We start from the raw sequence: 17,719 nt of genomic DNA on the forward strand, positions 1-17,719 counted from the left end.
ACAGGACCCATAACCTGATCCTTATGGAAGGATCCATAACTACAGATAGACATGAAACATCACACTAAGAAGTAAAATTCACTCAAGTGTTGAACTCTTCAAATTAGAACATAAAAAATATATAAATAACTCTCTTTAAAAATGATTCATCAGAATGCTTGGCAAAATATAGCTATAACACCAATAATATTTTGCATAAAATACAAACACTCCTTGAGAGTAATGAAATAAAAATATAAGTAGATAAAGGCTAACCCATGCAGATGAGCGTATATGGTGAGATGAATAATTACTTGTTTGGTTTCACTAGAAATAAATCATAATTTCTCTTTAGCAATAAGAATCATACACAACGGCCAAATTCTCATGAATCAATCAACATACTGACATTTAAATTCACTGGATGAAACACATCGTAGTTTACTAAAAAATTTTTAGCCAATGAAGTGAGTTATCCTTACTTCTTAAACTTAGTCTAACTTTAAATTGTTTGAACTACTATCTGTAAAAATGATAGAACATTTTTTCAGTAAATTAGACTTTTGCAAGTATAATTCTTTTTATTTTCTAAATTGAAAGTATACTGTCTGCTTTCAGAGTATCTACCTTAAAAAAAGGAAAGTAAAGAACATATTTATTTCATAATCATTAACTATTTAACCATCAATTCCCACAAATAAGATTAATATTCAAGCACAGTTTACCTAGTATAATTATAAGTAAACTAAAAGAAACTAAGATAAATATAATTAAGAACTTGGCCACATAGAAGATAGTTTCATAAAATTAGTACAGGTAACAAAGTACACTTCAGCACCTTTTATTTTTTATTTTTAAAATATAATTTATTGTCAAATTGGCTAACATACAGTGAGTAAAGTGTGCTCCTGGTTTCTTGTTTCTGCTCTTGGTTTCAGTCTGCACCTTTTTAAAATGTAAAAGTTACCTTTCCAAGCTTGGCGATATCACGATACAAGGACAAAGGCAGAGTAAAGGCAGCCGTGGAAAGCACAATAATGAAGTGGCGACCAATAAACAAGTTTGCAGGGTCAACTAAAACACAACAAATATTATAAAGTCTTTATGGGTATGAGTAACACACCAGGGATACAAGTAATTAGCCAAATACTTAATTGCAAAAATAACTCAACATTAAATGTTACCTAAATGACAAATATTTTGAGTAAATAAATCCCATAAAATCATGTAAAAATAGAAATTATTCACAAAAATATAAATACAAAATAACTTAAGGATGAACCTATAGTTCAAATAATCTTTAAAAAAATTTTTTTAATGTTTATTTACTTTTTTTAAAGTTTTCATTTATTTTTGAGACAGAGAGAGACAGAGCATGAGCAGGGGAGGGGCAGAGAGAGAGGGAGACACAGAATCTGAAGCAAGCTCCAGTCTCTGAGCTGTCAGCACAGAGCCTGACGTGGGGCTTGAACTCACAGACTGTGAGATCGTGACTTGAGCTGAAGTCGGATGCTTAAGCGACTGGGCAACCCAGGCACCCCTTAATGTTTATTTTTGAGAGAGAGAGAGAGAGAGAGAGAGAGAGAGAGAGAGAGAGTAGGGGAAGGGCAGAGAGAGAGGAAGACAGAATCTGAAGCAGGCTCCAGGCTCTGAGCTGTCAGCCACAGCCTGACGCAGGGCTCAAACTCATGAACCATGAGATCATGACCTGAGTTGAAGTGGGACACTCAACCAACTGAGCCACCCAGACACCCCTAGTTCAAATAATCTTATATGTTTCATTCAAATCATTTTAATAGCCTTCTAGTCAGTTTTCCTGCTTTACCTTTCCTTTGTCCCCCTAGAGTATACTTTTAACCCAGAAAGTACAAAGATCCTTCCCAAAGGTTAAACACAGGATGTCACTGTTGGTTCAAAACTCTCTAATGGCAAATCCCTTCAATAGGAAGTAAGCTACATGAGGACAGGGCATGTTCTGAGGATTTTTCTTTTTTTTTTTAATTTCAGTATTCTAGAGAGATGTGAGAAGTAAAACTTAACATTTCAAAAATCAAGCTTTAGGTAAAGATATTCTATTTCTACACTTTTGTTGAGAAGCAGTGGTCTCCCTGAAGAAAAGTAGACAGAAACAACTTGTGTAGAGAAGTCTTTGGGAAGCTCTGCAGAAACCAGTATATACTGCAGACTCTTGGCTATCATAATGAATAAATAATTGTGTGTGTGTGTTGGGGGGGTGTACGTGCACACATGTGCCTGTCATCAAATACAAGCAAAAGTTGTAAACATAAAATAAAACATACTTGCAAGGGTTTATATCATTTTAAAGCTGTGCTAACCATAGTGTTAACTTCAGGAGCTATATATCCATTCCAAGGAAGACACCACTGCTTAAATATTTGAGCTCATATTGAATTCTTTCAGAGATCCTACCACTAGGTTTTTGAAAGGTCCCCAGTGATACCAAGTCTTTGTTCATTAATTTGTGCAAAGTCTAAGGTCTATAGAATAAGTGAGTGAGTGTGGTTAAAAAAAAAAAAGCTATTACTGGGAAAAGTGAGACTCATTTTCTAATTTTCTCATATGGCTAATTAACTTACAGGGAAGTTCTCAGATGCAATTTCAAAGTGGTATAAATATACACACAAACACACACACATACATACTGTAATAAAAAATAATCATGAATGTTTGTTTAACTCAGACATAATTAAACAATTATCATAAAGTTGTGAAATCAAAATACTAAAACAGGAAGTTCAAGTTCCTGAACCCTGAGCTCAACTACTTACATATTTCTGGTGAACATAATTTGAATTAAATTATTTGCATATCTGTTTCTGTTTACCCTTTCAAATAATTTGCTCTACTAATATGTTTGGTAGAAAGTATAGGTTCTCTTCACTAAGAAATTTTAAGTCCTTAAAAAACACTGAAATAGAATCCTATGAATAGCAGAGACAAACCTAGTAACAAAGGCTCTCTATTACCATAAAGGACATTTTTTAATAAGGATCTAATGATGAGATCTATTATTTATACTGATCTTCTAACAAAAATACACCTGAATAAGTATTTTAAGTGTTTAAACTATAGTAAGATTTTTTTAAGTCTATTTATTTTGAGAGAGAGAGAGCACAAGCAAGGGAGCAGCAGACAGAGAGGGAGAGAGAATCCCAAGCAGGCTCAGCACTGTCAGCATAGGGACTAACGTGGGGCTTGATCCCAGGAACCATGAGATCATGAGATGAGCTGAAATCAAGAGTCAGATATTAATCGACTGAGCCACTCAGGCACCCCTAAACTATAGTAAGATTTTTGAGAAATTTCAAAATCATCTAAACATACAAATTCTTATACCAACATTTCTTACTACTTTGACTTGTATCAAGAACCAAAGCTTTGGTTATCTGAGAGAAGTATAAGCAATTCCCACTTGCCAGTCTAAGATATTGGTGATATATTTCAGGGGAAAAAATACAGCTAAGGATCTTATCTACTTCTAAAAGTATTTTGGCATCATCTTATACTTTATAAAATATACAAACAAGGCACACATTATAAAATATTCCATTCAACAATGATAAATAAACTGTGATAAGGGGCACCTGCGTGGCTCAGTCGGTTGAGCATCCGACTTCAGCTCAGGTCATGATCTCATGGTTTGTGAGTTCAAGCCCCGCGTTGGGCTCTGTGCTGACAACTCAGAGCCTGGAGCGTGTTTTGAATTCTGTCTCCCTCTCTCACGGCCCCTCCCCCGTTCATGCTCTGTCTCTCTCTCTCTCTCAAAAATAAATAAACAAAAAAATTTAAAAAAACTGTGATAAGAATAAAGTGTGTTCTTTGCTATGTGGCCTATTTTTTTAAAATTCATTTTTGATTATTAAAAATTTAATAACCAGGGAGGGAGGTTCAAAGGGAACTTTAGCTTTGTAGAAGGTGTTTTATTTATATGAAGAGTATATATCCATATACTATTTATAACTAAAAAACAACAAAAATGTGATCAAATGTTTCTCTTTTGGGGAAATTTAAATTAATTTTGGTCTATTTTGTTGTACAGCTGATGTTATACAGGAGAATACTGAACTACCATCAAAGCAAATAGGATAGGTATCTATAATTTGATATAAAAGTGTGTCCCTACTATACTACGAGAAAAAGCAAATTATAGAATCAGTTGTATAGTATTATCTTAGTCATGTGAATACCTGAAGTCATAAATATTCTTAAGACTCTGGAGGTATATGTTAAAAAGGAAGGGAGGAAGGAAAGTAGGGAGAAAGTTGTTGGAAGAATTGTCCCTACCTGGTTTTCCCCAAACAAAGAAATTATGGGTATGTTCTATCTCCTCTATTTTGTCTGTGTTTTCTATTATTTCCTAGTAAATATATATATTTTTCAAATAAGAAAATAAAGCGATAAAAAGATTTTTCTAAATTAATATATGCTCCTTTGAAAACGTAAAATGTAACAAAGGAAACGAAAAAATCTTCATGAATCCAATTAAAAGATAATCACAGCTGACATGTGAATGTATTTTTTCTTGTTTTTTCCCTTAGTTGTTGATGAAAATAGAAAGTTTACATAATTAGGTCACATTTTATATACGGCATTCTTCCACTCACATGATCTTAGTTTATGAAAACATGATTTGTAGGCTGGGGGCTAGAGCAGAAGCTGCTGATAAGAGCTAACAGTGTTGGGTAAGCCTGCTATCTGCCAAGGACCGTCGGTATTACCTCTGTTGTTTCACACAATTCTATGAAGCAGGTGGTACTCTACTTCGTAATTTAGAGATGAAGAGACTAGACCTCAGAGAGGGCATTAACCTTCTCAAGGCCACACAGCCAGCAAACAGTGTGTCTGTGATTTGATGGTCAAGTCTCCCTGATCTCCATTTCCACTAAACCCTGTGAAAGGAGTAGGTGTGATTTTTAGTTTTAGGTTTTGTTTTCTTTCGGTTTGTATGTGTGTAGGATGAGTGATTCAGCACTGAGAGGAAAGGTGTATCTGCATCGCTGTCAACGATGATAACAACTGTAGAGTTAGGTCACCATGAACTGAGGATTATGTGGCTTGGATGGGAAGCTCTTCAAGACAAAAAGACTCGTGACCTCTAAGTTATTTAACGCACCATGATATAGTGCAAGGTCAAACAGGGAGTAGGGTTGTGGCACATGTTGAAAAGGTCTGCTTGAAATGTTCATAGTGGTTTTTCAATATCAGGCCAAACGAAACAACCCAAATGTCCCTCAACTAGGTGACAGATAAACTGCTGTACATCCATATGATGAAACACTCCTCAGCAATAAAAAAAGAGCAAACTACTGATACACCCCCAAACTTGGATGAATCTCAAATGCATTATACTCAGTAAAGGATGCCAGACTTAAAAGTCTACCTATATACGATGCCATTTATCTGGCATTCTGGGCAAAGCAAAACTAGGGAGAGAAATCGTATAGTGGTTACCAGGAGCTGTACATGAAGGAGGGTTTGACTACATAGGGAAATAAGGAAAAATTTTTTGAGGGGATGGAATTGTTCTGTATTTTGACTGTGATTGTGGATATATGGCTATGCATTTGTCAAAACTCACAGAACTATACATTGGAAAGGGCTAATTTTACTGTATTAAATTATATCTTAATACAAATAATGGGGGAAAGTCAGCTTGCTTCTTTAAGAAACAGCATAGTAAAAACAGTACATGAAAAATGTTACTACAGAGAGTTGGTGATATGTAGCACAATATTTTTAAAATCCAAAGTATTCTAAGTATATGAATCGCAATGATATCCTTTAAACAGCTAAATAAGAACTAAACTGTCTATAAAGGTAGATTAATACTTTAGGATCAGAATGGATCATGGATATTGCTAGTTATCTGAAGTCATCCAATTCTTCCACTTGCAAATATTTTGCTTGTAAGTTATTATAAACATTAACTATGAATAATACATAAATAAATATATTGACTCACCTCCTGGGATTCTTTGGAAAACTTTACTCAAAGTATCTCCAGTTATTATGTTGTAACTTATCATAGCTAAAAACATAATTAAAATAATACAGTTACTGATAAGCCATCGCATATCTCATCTTGAATATTTAAAATTTTGTTTTGCATTTAGCAGTGTTTTCTCCAATTTTTTATTTAAATTCCAGTTGGTTGACGTACAGTGTAATAGTAGTTTCAGGTATAGAACTTAGTGATTCATCACTTATATACAACACTTGGTGCTCATCACAGCAAGTGCCTTCCTTAATACCCATCACTGATTTTCAAAGTAATGTTATTCCCAAATATTGGCATACTCCTACATCTTTCAAATATGTATTGTGATTATGAATATGTACAACTTCAAAAATAACTAGATAACAGATTTATGGGAGAATATAAATTTATATTACAAAAACATTTTCACCTTACAAATCAATTCTTTTCCAGACAGAACACCTTTAAATAATAGTGAGTTTTGGTAGTCATTTAAAATGTGATTTGTTGGACACCTGGGTGGCTCAGTCGGTTAAACATCTGACTTCAGCTCAGGTCATGATCTCACTGTTTCCAAGTTCGAGCCCCGCATCAGGCTCTGTGCTGACAGCTCAGAGCCCGGAGCCCGCTTAGGATTCTGTGTCTCCCTCTCTCTCTGCCCCTCCCCCGCTCACGCTCTGTCTCTGTTTCTCTCTCTCTCTCAAAAATAAACATTAAAAATTTTTTTTAATTAAAATTAAAATGTGATTTGTTTTGTTACTAAAGTTCAGTTTCCAAACATGTTTTCTGTAGCACATGCATTGCTCAAAACAAGGAACAATAATAGAAAATTGTGAAGGCTCCCAAATACCCCCAAAATAAGATTTGGGGGAAATAATAGTCTTAGCCTTCCATGAAGACATAAGGAGCTACTGGTTTGAACAATAGCTTCTATATTACTGATTTTAAAAATCAAGTCAATTCGACCACTGGTAAACGTTAACAACGCACCTAAGAAGACATGCTCACCAGTATGGCACAAATTTTAAATTGCATGTTGGCCTTGTTTGTACATGGCTTCCACAGACCCTTAGGTTTTCAAAAAATGTATTTCAGCTTTAGAAGAAATCTATTATTTCACCTATTCACTTTTGTTTTTTTATTATTTTGTTAAATGTTTACTTTTGAGAGAGTGTGCGAGGGGGTAGGGGCAGAGAGAGGAGCAGGCTCTGTGCTGACAGCAGAGAACCTGATGCGGGGTTCAAATTCATGAACCATGGGGCTCAAACTCATGAACTGTGAGATCATGACCTGAGTTGAAGTAGGATGCTTAACTGATTGAGCCACCCAGGTTTCCCTTACCTATTCACTTTTAATCTACTATTAAAGGTACTTTCTTCAAAAATAGTTGTATGCTTATGAAATAATTCCAATATTCATTGTCACCTTACCTATGAGGATATACCTGTAAAAGGAATCAACTTACCTATAAAAGGATACAAAAACTGAAGAACAGAGAGGAGGAGATATCCCGGAAAGCCAAAGGTTTTATTGACCAAAGACTGGTAAGTGTCTGTTCCAGAGAGGGCCCCTCCTTTTATCAATAAAACAAGGGAAAAGTCTGCGGCAAAAATAGCAATTAAACAATGTCAGATTGCATTTAATACACAAGTTTTAAAAAATATTTTGACTTAAAGACTTCAAAGAAACTTTTTGAAGAGTTTAATTTAATGCCACAGTAGATTGGCATGGCAAGGCTCACTTTCTCCTCATAAAACATTACTTTTCATGAAACAGTACTATTTCCAGTCATATATTTTTCAATTGAGATGCAAATACACTTAACATATCTGTGCAATGACCTGGACAGAAGGAAGTATGCAGACTAGAAACAAAGCATCAGTTTTCCATTTTACTTTCCTAACCTAACCAATGTAACGACTTTTAACAGGATGTGGCTCAACTGTCCAAGCAACAGAATGTAGGTAATCAAATATTTCATAGACATTCAATGTGTGAAAACCAAGAATGAAAAATGATGCAAGCATTCAGGAAAAAAAATAGATTGAGGAGAATCAGATCATTTGTTTTACAACAAAGTACAAGTAGGAACTTTATTTTACAGTTACTGTGGTTAAGAGAGAACCCCAAGAATTTTTTTTTGTAATTTATATTTTAAAGATTTAAGCTCTCATTTTAGAGTTGGATTTGAAGACAAAAATATATAGAAATTATACAATTAAAAGTTGATCTCTCTTTCCTTCCCCCCCACTTAAATCAATGTTTTTTGAATACTAAATGAATGACATTGAAGGTGCATTGGGTACACAGCTATGTACAGGGTATGATTCTTGTTCTTTCTCTTCTCTTGCTCATGCTTCCAGCACAGGTGATTTTTTTTATCCCTTAAGTAATTTGGAAATGCATTAAAATACAAAGGAAAAAACAGAAATCATTGCAATATGCTTTCCACCTTGATTCCCTCCAACATTCTTGAATCTTCTTTCAACAAATTCACCAGTAAGCTCCAAGTTGATAAATCCAACTGATGCGTCCTAAATCTTAATCTAACTTGCTATTTCAGTAGCAAGTTTTTTCTTTTATTAAAACTTTTTAATGTTTATTTACTTTTGAGAGAGACAGAGACAGAGACAGACAGAGCACAGGTGGGGAGGGGCAGAGAGAAAGGGAGACACAGAATCCTAAGCAGGCACCAGGCTCTGCGCTGTCAGCACAGAGTGGGATACGGGGCTTGAACTCATGAACCATGAGATATTGAGCTGAGCCAAAGTGGGACACTTAACCAACTGCGCCACCCAGGCGCCCTAGCGATTTTTTTGTTTACCATTCCCCTCTTCCTCAACCACCTTCCCTTGGCCTTTGTGACTTCACTTTCTTTTAGATTTCCTCCTACCATTTTTTTTTTTTTTGGACAGAACAATAAACATGACCAAAGGTAGGAAGCAGGAAGATTTATTTGCCTTTCCGAGCTTTGATTTTCCTCAGATACAACTTCAGCTTCTTGTCCCCTAGCACATAGCCACCTACTCCGCCACACTGTCTGGTCTTGAAGCGACGTACGCAAGAAGCTTGCCCTGCTGGAACCGCTCCTTCAGAAGACCATTGATTTGGACATTCTTTCTCCTTTCATCATATTTCTTCCGAATTTTCTTTGATTGTTTTTTGTTTAAAGCTTCTCAGGAGTCAGGTTGGTCCCCTTCTTGCAGCACAGGGACAGTGCACAGTAGGACTCCTACCACTGTCATAGGGTGTGCTGTCAATGAGCACGATACAGTTATTCACCAGGGTTTTGGTGCTGACCAGTTCGTTGTTAGATGCATTACAGACAACATTAATAATTCTTGTTTTGCGTGTACAACACTGGGAGCCTCAGAAGAAGTTCCCCACGGCCAGTCTCAAGGCACGGTCCTGCCTTCCCCATCATGGACTGTGTGTATGCGGCAGGGCCAATCAGGGTTTGCAGCGGGCATCCCAGCTCATACTTGTGCTTCTTGTAGGGCTTTCTCTTGCCCCCTGTCTTGTGGTGCTTGTGCCACTTGTCCCCAGAGATGCTCATTGCTCTGAGCGCTGACTGCAAAAGAGTGGATTTCCTCCTACCTTTTGACAAATCATACAGTTTTTTGTTTTCTGTTTTTTTGTTTGTTTCTTTTTACCAGTTTCTTTCACTCTGTTTAAAACCTGGATTCTTGGGATTTTTTTCTCCCTCCTCAAAATGAACTACTGTGATCTTACTCATGCCTGTGGCTGTAATTTTCATACAGCTGTTATTAACCACCATCATTGTATCTCTAAACCAGTCTCCTCCAAACCCCAATTTCTATATCTAGCTGGCTAATAAACATTTTACCTTGGACATCTCATAGACATCTTTGTTTTTTGTAATGCCCAAATGTTAATTTATAGATTTGTTCTGGAACCTGCTTCTCCATCTATATTTCTCCAAATTATTAACAATATCAGTAGAAATTTGAGAATCACCATAGACTTCTCATTACCCATCGCCTGCTATATTCTTTCGGTCACCAAGTCCATTAACTACTGCACCATAAATTATTCAACAGTATCCCCTCATTTCTAATCTCTAATATGTTTTATTTGAGGGCTTAGGCTTTTATCATTTCTTTCCTTGATTACTGCAAAAACTCCTAATAGTTCTCCCATCCACCCATCTGGCCCCTCTTCAAGATACTTTTGACATGCCCTTCCTACCAAGATTTTCTTGACGTCTCCCCTCTACCAGATGGACCTGACCACAGCATACACCTGATCATGTCTTCTGCTTAAAATCCTCCCGGGGAATCCTCTAACGCTTTTGGATTAAAAAATCCTTTTCATGAGGCAGAAAAAATTACTTATTAGCTGTGTGATCTTGGGTGAAAGACTTGATTTTCTCGAGTCTCAGCTGTAAAGTAAGACAATACACCAAACCTTGAAGAGTCTGTAAGGATTATGATATTTAAATGTCTACCACCATGCCTAGCATGCTATTACAGGCTAAATGAACGGGAATTTGTGCTACTTTTGGTTATTTTCTATAGGCTGCATGTGGTGGTGGAGAAAGCTCTGTATTTGGAGTCTGATAACAATAATGATAACAGCCAGAAAAATACTAGCAAATACTTTCACAGCACTGTTTTCTGTGCCAGGCTTTTTCCTAAATGCTTTATGCATATTAACTTGTTTAATTCTCACAACAACTCTAAGCAGGTGCAATTATTACCCACCACCTTTAAAAGATGAGAAAAGTAAGCCACAGAAGGGTAAGCAAATTGTTGAACTTCACAGGGTTAGAAAGGAAGAGTCAGGACTCAGATCCTGGTTGTCTGGCTCCAGAATCCATGCACTTAGTCAAAGTTATAATTTTCTTGTCAATAACTGCTAACCTGGGGCAAGTCTTTTAACCTATCAAAGGCTCAATTTCCTTCTCTAAAAGAGTAGAACATACTCCATGAAGTAGAATATCTACTTATGAAGGATTAAGAACAGTGGCTGTATTACGCTTAGGATCCAGCCAGTCCACAGGAAGCAGTAATGATGATCATTACATGGGAGCCTTCATAAATGCCTCTGCAAACCTCTAACTTCATCTCTCTCCCCTTCGAACATCAACCCTATGCTTTAGCCAGATGGAATCACTTACACAGCTTCCTTTTGCACTTCCACATTTCCCTCTGCTTAGAGTACCCTTCCATTTTCTTTGCTCACTCATCAACAGTCAGTGGAGGTGTCTCTTCATTCCCAAAATATGACTGCTCCTTTGAGACTGGGTTAAGTGCCAGCATCCGTATCATAATGCACATATTTATGTATTTTTATTATGGCATTTTCATAAAGTATTATAATTCTATGTCTTTGTCTGCCTGACACAACATCGTGAGCTTCATACAGGCAGGAATAATGTTCTTCATTGGTATAATGACAGCAGTTGTCACTAAATATTTGTTGAATGAATTAATATAGCAGGATTGCTAGATGTCTACATAACTGATCAAAATTCAATGTAATAAATGGCCTAATGAGTATATTTAAAAATATTCTAAAATCACAAAAGACATAGAAATTAATTATATTGCCTTTGTTTAAAACCAGGAAAGGCTTCACAGAGGAGTTGAGTAAGCCTTGGAGGATATACAGGATTTCACCAGGTAGAGAAGAAAAAGAATGTCAAGCAGGGAGACTATCCATGGGAAGGCAGCATGACAGCACAATCTGCAGAGGATGGAATATTCCAGAATAGCTAAAACATAACTTCTACACATGGTAATGTTCGTGACAATGTGAAAGAGATGTTAGATTAGTTGGAGATGAAACTAAAAATTCAGATTGTGGCTGAGCTATGAAGGAATTTGAATGCAATATTTTTTTTTCTGTTGTCATTATGCAGTCTTTAAATATACTGCATGCAAATTTTAGATAAATCCATGAATGAGTCTATGTTATCCAACATAAAAATTTTCTTTTAAATCAGTATGTATGTTTGAAAAATAAAAATTATTACACTCTAATCAACAAATATAAAAATCTTAAAAAAATTAAACTAAAGCATTTGTTGGAAATATTTACAATTTGTTTTTATTTCCCAACATTTCAAACACATGAAAACAGAAAAACTACCTCCTAGCTGGACATATCTCATTAGAGGCCTTAAAAAAAAAAAGAATAATTATAAAGAAAAACAATTGTGTAATTACAGTGTCAATTTATTTTTTTAAGTTCATTTTAAATTTATTTATTTTTGAGAGAGAGCGTGAGAGCATGTGTGCAAGTGGGGGAGGGGCAGAGAGAGAGGGAGACACAGAATCTGAAGCAGGCTGTGCTGACAGCTCAGAGACTGACATGGTGCTCGAACCCACAAACTGTGAGATCATGATCTGAGCTGACGTCAGAGGCTTAACCAACTGAGCCACGCAGGCACCCCTTATCTACTTTGAAAGAGAGAGAGAGAGAGAGAAAGAAAGGGAAAGAGAATCCCAAGCAGGCTCTGCACTGTCAACAGACGGATTGGGGGGATGTGGGGGGTGGGGTGGGGCTTCAAATGACAAACCGAGAGATGAGAAATTGTAACCTGAGCCAAAATCAAGAGTCAGAAGCTTAACTGACTGAGCCACCCAGGGGCCCCTACAGTGTCAACTGAAAGAAAAATTCAGTATTATATCCTACTTGTAGATTTTCCTCTTTAAGGCCTAATTAAAAAATAAAAGGAATCACAGTCTGTAATTTTTTTTTTTTGCTTCTGTGTGGTCATCCTTTATTCATCAAAGTTACTTAAATATTTTGATCATGCAACTGAATAAGAGTAACTAATTTCTACTGATTAGTAACTTTGCAATATATGGCTTTGCAAAAGGCTGTTCACAGTCGCTGCTACAAGTTTACGCATGGCATTAGTTGAGACAGTTATTCACATTATGATTTATTTATGTATAATGTGATTTGGCTTGGGTGAATTGTCAATTCTCAAGTATTTAATTCTTAGGTGATATATATTTTTTAATTTTTTTCTATCTACTGGCTTACAGTGTGTGTAAATGTTTACAGCGCACTTAAATAAGCCACGGTTATTATGCCTGGGTGGAAATTATTTGTCAGTGATGACTGACTGGGAAACAGGAAATTAAAAACGACAAGAGTAATCCTTGAATGGGATTTTTTAGTGTGATGAATGTTCTCATGAATAGAATGCAATTTTTAAACACCAGAAACTCTGAATAAGCACAACGTTATGGGTCCCATGGGTTACTCAGTTTTGGGTCTTAAGCTACAAAATAAGAGCTTAGAAGCTCAAAGCAGCTTAGGTTTGGGGAGAGCAGGTGGTGAGAAGAAAGCAGGGAGGAAAGCAGCCCAGTGCTCCTGTGGTAACTACTGTGTGCTTTACTCTCTCTTCCTCAGCCTGAGGGAAAAAACAGCAGAGTTAAAGGTTGGTCTTGGAAACCTGAGATTTTGTGAGGGGATGGCATCTTGGGCTCCAGAAGCAGAGCTGACCAGAGATTCCTGGGCATGGGATTTGAGGGAGTGCCCTCGAGAGAAGGGGAAGAACAGGACAGGGGAAGGGAAACAGCTCAGCCAGCGCATGGTCTCAGGTGAAGACTATCCTCAGCCCAATCCCTGTGGTGGAGGCCCTCTGGAGCTACACCTGCAACACTCACTGGTGTCTCCCGGAGGCTGGGAGGTCAGCTTTTGTGTTCCTACCAGTCAGTCATTGGCCAGAGGCTGGGCATCATTACCTCACAGGACGGTGGCCCCATCGAGAGCCAGGTCAACTGAAGAAACAGACAGCTGAGGAGTTCTGCATTGCCTGGTAAAAGGCATCCAAGTGACCACACACAGCAGCCACCATACCAACAGCCACCGCAAGTGGGTATCTGGTTTTGATCACTGCCTCTTTCACAGTGACCCTAAGGTAGAGGAAGGACCCTGTGGTTGTCATGAGGTGAGTTGGGGGGGTGGCGGGTAAAAGGGCAGGGATGAGAACAACAGGAAGAGGAGGTATGAGTTGTAAAGTAGCAAAACGTGAGTGTGAATGAACATGTTACATGAAAAGGGGGAAGCAGAAGAGAAGTGATAGAGAAGCACCTTATTGCTGCCCTCTAAGATAGTGGTAGTAGGGAGCCTGGGCAGGCACCGTGGGGAGCGGGTGGTGGACACCTTGAAAGGTGCTGGTTGAGCACCAGGCCTTTCAGTCTTACCTGCACAAAAATAGCTAGAAAATATTGCTCATTCATGTGCATCTGCTTAAGGTATTTGTGGGAGAGGAAGGCCTGATGTCTACACTTTCAGAGCAGTCTCTCCCAGCCTTTAAAATGACTCCCCCATCTACTGCTCTCTGCACAAAGTGAAAAAAAGGCACATGAAAAGGATTTAGGCTTGGTGATATATAATGCTTTTCTAATCTGTTCAGAGGATTAGTAGGCAAAGTAAATCTTCTCGGACATAAATGTCTAAATTCTTTAGGATTATTTGATGCACTTCTTAATTAGGAAATTCAATTATTTGTGTGTGTGTGTGTGTGTGTGTGTGTGTGTGTAATCATCATTGCACAATTTAAGTTGCAGGAAAAAGCAATTACATAGTATTTTACCTGTAACATATGAAACCCAGAATAAAAGCAATATTCCCAGAGGAAAGCCAGCTTGCTTCATTGAATAAGGTAATCCTGGAAAAAACATAAAATGCCCCACCCATCACATTAATAAAACATACAGAAATTTAGAAGTTTCCCCCCAATTCCTATATATAACAAGCTCATAAAGTGACATATTTACAGGACATGGTTGTAAACAGTGCACAAGGCTACTCAAATGTTAGTATGTTAATACTATTTCAGAATAAAATGCAAGCTAAGGACATGTCAAGAAAGCAAATTTATGAGATGATGGAATAAGAATAAGAAAGCAGCAAGATGCCAGTTCACACAAATAATGTTCACTTCAGGGTGAGGGGAACATGACCTTGAATATGTGGAAAGTAATGACCTAAAGCTTTCCTTTCGTGCTAGCTGGGAAAGCAGAGAAGGTAATAAGGCTACAGAAAGGGGATATGAGGAAAGACTAATGCCAGAATCAAAATGGTAACCATGTAGGAAAAGGAGAGAAAAATGAGAAGGCAAAAGTATTTCCTATGAATTTTTTGGGAAATGGTCAATTTTAGATTATGGGCAATACATATTTAAGATAAAATGTATTTAAAATATTTCCATCAAGAATTTATTCCATGAAAAATTTTTCCTTAAAAAATCTGCTGTACATAATTAAGAGGCACTTTTCAATGCTGCTGACATGAATCAGCTTAAAAGTGTTCACATTAGGAATTAACTCCGGAATTCTGCCTGGCAGAGTTGCCCACACCTCTCTGGTTCATGGGGGCAGAATTTCAAACAAATCGTTGCCCCTACTTGATTACTTTGCCTCACCTACCTCTATTCTGTGTACCACCAAAAAGAATTGTCTATATATGGAATCAAGGAAAATCAAGAGACACATCAGCTTGCAACAGATGAAAAAAGTAACTCAATCCAGATGAACATTCAATGATGACTATAAAAGGTCAAAACTTTACAGGAAAAAGTAGTATTCTCAATGAATTTTGCAGGATTTTGTTTTGTCTTGCTGTTTCTTAAATTGGATGTTTTCCGAGAACAAACAGAATGATAAGCACTGAAAAAATAATTGCCTTAATTACTCTAATGCAACGCACCTAATTTTGTCAGAATTCTCCCCTTGCTTCAAACTGGGAAAATATGAGCTGCTCATTTCTTTCAATGCTGATTATTTGGCTCCTTCATTAAAAAAAAAAATCTATGTATTTTCATTTAACCAATATCTACTTATTAATTAAATGATACTTAAAATTAATATATCACGGGGCGCCTGGGTGGCGCAGTCGGTTAAGCGTCCGACTTCAGCCAGGTCACGATCTCGCGGTCCGGGAGTTCGAGCCCCGCGTCAGGCTCTGGGCTGATGGCTGGGAGCCTGGAGCCTGTTTCCGATTCTGTGTCTCCCTCTCTCTCTGCCCCTCCCCCGTTCATGCTCTCTCTCTCTCTCTGTCCCAAAAATAAATAAAAGTTGAAAAAAAAATTAAAAAAAAATTAATATATCATAAATTTGTACTTTAACTCTAGATAGGCAAGGAAACTGTATGATTTAATTATTCACAAGATTATTGTTTTCACATTAAACTTATGTACCTTCAATATTTCCAAATATCTGGAGATTTACACTATAGAAGGTCATAGAAAGGTGGTTCAAGTAATGGTGGACACTTCAGGAAGATGGAAAAAGTATATTATTATTTATTTATTATCAATTGACCATAGAGCCCATAAAAATAAATTCAGCAGATCCCATATGCAGCTCCAACTTTATCTGTCACTCATGGAAGATGCTCTCAGATGAGGAAAGAGTGTGAACAGAACCTCATCTTCAGCATAAAAGTGCACATGGTTACACTGGAAAAAAAGGAGGTGATTTTATGGGAAAAAAATTACCAATTTTAATACTTAATATTTTTTCCTCAAAAATAATCAGTGAATACTAGCAACAGAGTAAGAGCCTTAAATTTTGTCTTTTCATTTAAAACTTAAAACAAAATAAAACAACACTTACCTATTATACCAGATCCTATAATCGAGTTGACAACATTAAAAACAGCTGTGGACTGACGACAAGTTTTCCCTTTGTGCTTATGTTCAGAAACGAGCGTTTCTCTGTCATCCAGATTGCTCTATTTTGATATATAAAATGGCAATTCAATATTTACTAGGTCAAAAAATTAGAAAAGTGTCAGATAAATATGCAATGTAGGATAACGGTAAGAAAATGAGAGCAGGATAATAATATAACGTATAATAATAATAATAATAATAATAATAATAATAAAGAACAACAATAACAGCTAGGAACAGAGCATTGTAAGCAAATTCCATCCTAAAATGTCCCAATTATAGCTGCACCAAGTTCGCGGACTGCTGAATGGAATCCCAGAATACAGGCTCAGGGAGCCAATGATGCGATTTTGTAAGATTAAAGGGGTATATTGAAAAGTGCCTGCTAAGAAAAAAAAAAAAAAAAAAAAAAAGTCAGAGGAAGGCAAAACTTTTTCTCCTGGAGGGCTTTCTGCAGTGCTAAAACCCAAGGCAGCAGACCTCTGTTGCAGGGTGAATGAAACTGGAAGGGACCTGGCTTCAGAAGCTGCCCCAGTCCCCAGCTTTACCTGAGGCAGGATGACGGGCCCCTGCGCCTGGTAGCCCATGGCTGCAACAGAGTCCTCAGCAAGCGGAAGGCTTGCGGGCCTGGGAAGCCCACTCTTGCTCTCCCAGCCTCCCCTGCGACCTCGCACATCCGGGGGCCCGCGCGGCGGGAGAGGGGAGCGAGCGGTCCCGCGGCCGCCCCTGGCCCCACCTCCGCAGTTCAGCGGGGGCGCGGGCTGCTGGGCTGCAGCAGCCCCGGATGGTTTCTCCTGGGAGCTCGTCCAGCCAATGCACCCTCCTTCTCAGGCAGGATGCTACACGGGATGCTTCTGATCTGGGCAGCCCTCTCTCCCCTCACCAGTCTTTCCCCACCCGCGCCCCACCTCCAGTTGGAAAGTACAGTTTGTTCTGTGCTGCCCTACCCAGATTGTGCTAAGAGATACGATGGCTTCATTTTAGTCCACTCCAAAGTTAGCTGCTGCTCTTTGGATGGAGTCTTAACGCCCAGGTAAGAACTCAGTAGCACCCCTGCTCCCATGGAGCATCTTTTCTGTTTC

The 17,719-nt window shown here is 37.7% G+C and overlaps 1 protein-coding gene and 1 pseudogene across 3 annotated transcripts in view; both read right to left on the reverse strand.

Annotated features, from left to right (window-relative positions):
• SLC38A11 (solute carrier family 38 member 11) overlaps window positions 1–17,484 on the reverse strand; it is a 57,675-nt gene extending 40,191 nt beyond the window's left edge. Inside the window, exons 1-6 of one of the 3 annotated variants that reach the window (XM_019838195.2) lie at window positions 17,186–17,484; window positions 16,579–16,696; window positions 14,556–14,630; window positions 7,443–7,577; window positions 5,963–6,028; window positions 947–1,053 (exon numbers count right to left, since the gene is read on the reverse strand). In XM_019838195.2, the coding sequence (XP_019693754.1) occupies window positions 947–1,053; window positions 5,963–6,028; window positions 7,443–7,577; window positions 14,556–14,630; window positions 16,579–16,696; window positions 17,186–17,224 (540 nt within the window). In that variant the 5' untranslated portion in view covers window positions 17,225–17,484. Of the gene's footprint in view, window positions 1–946; window positions 1,054–5,962; window positions 6,029–7,442; window positions 7,578–14,555; window positions 14,631–15,670; window positions 15,849–16,578; window positions 16,697–17,185 lie in introns of those variants that run through there. The other 2 variants (XM_006935325.5, XM_045033886.1) reach the window with 2 other exon arrangements.
• LOC101100656 lies at window positions 8,790–9,983 on the reverse strand (annotated as a pseudogene).
• Window positions 17,485–17,719: the final 235 nt, after the last annotated feature.

The sequence above is a fragment of the Felis catus genome, chromosome C1 (assembly GCF_018350175.1).
Source record: "Felis catus isolate Fca126 chromosome C1, F.catus_Fca126_mat1.0, whole genome shotgun sequence".
Classification (NCBI taxonomy): Eukaryota; Metazoa; Chordata; class Mammalia; order Carnivora; family Felidae; genus Felis; species Felis catus.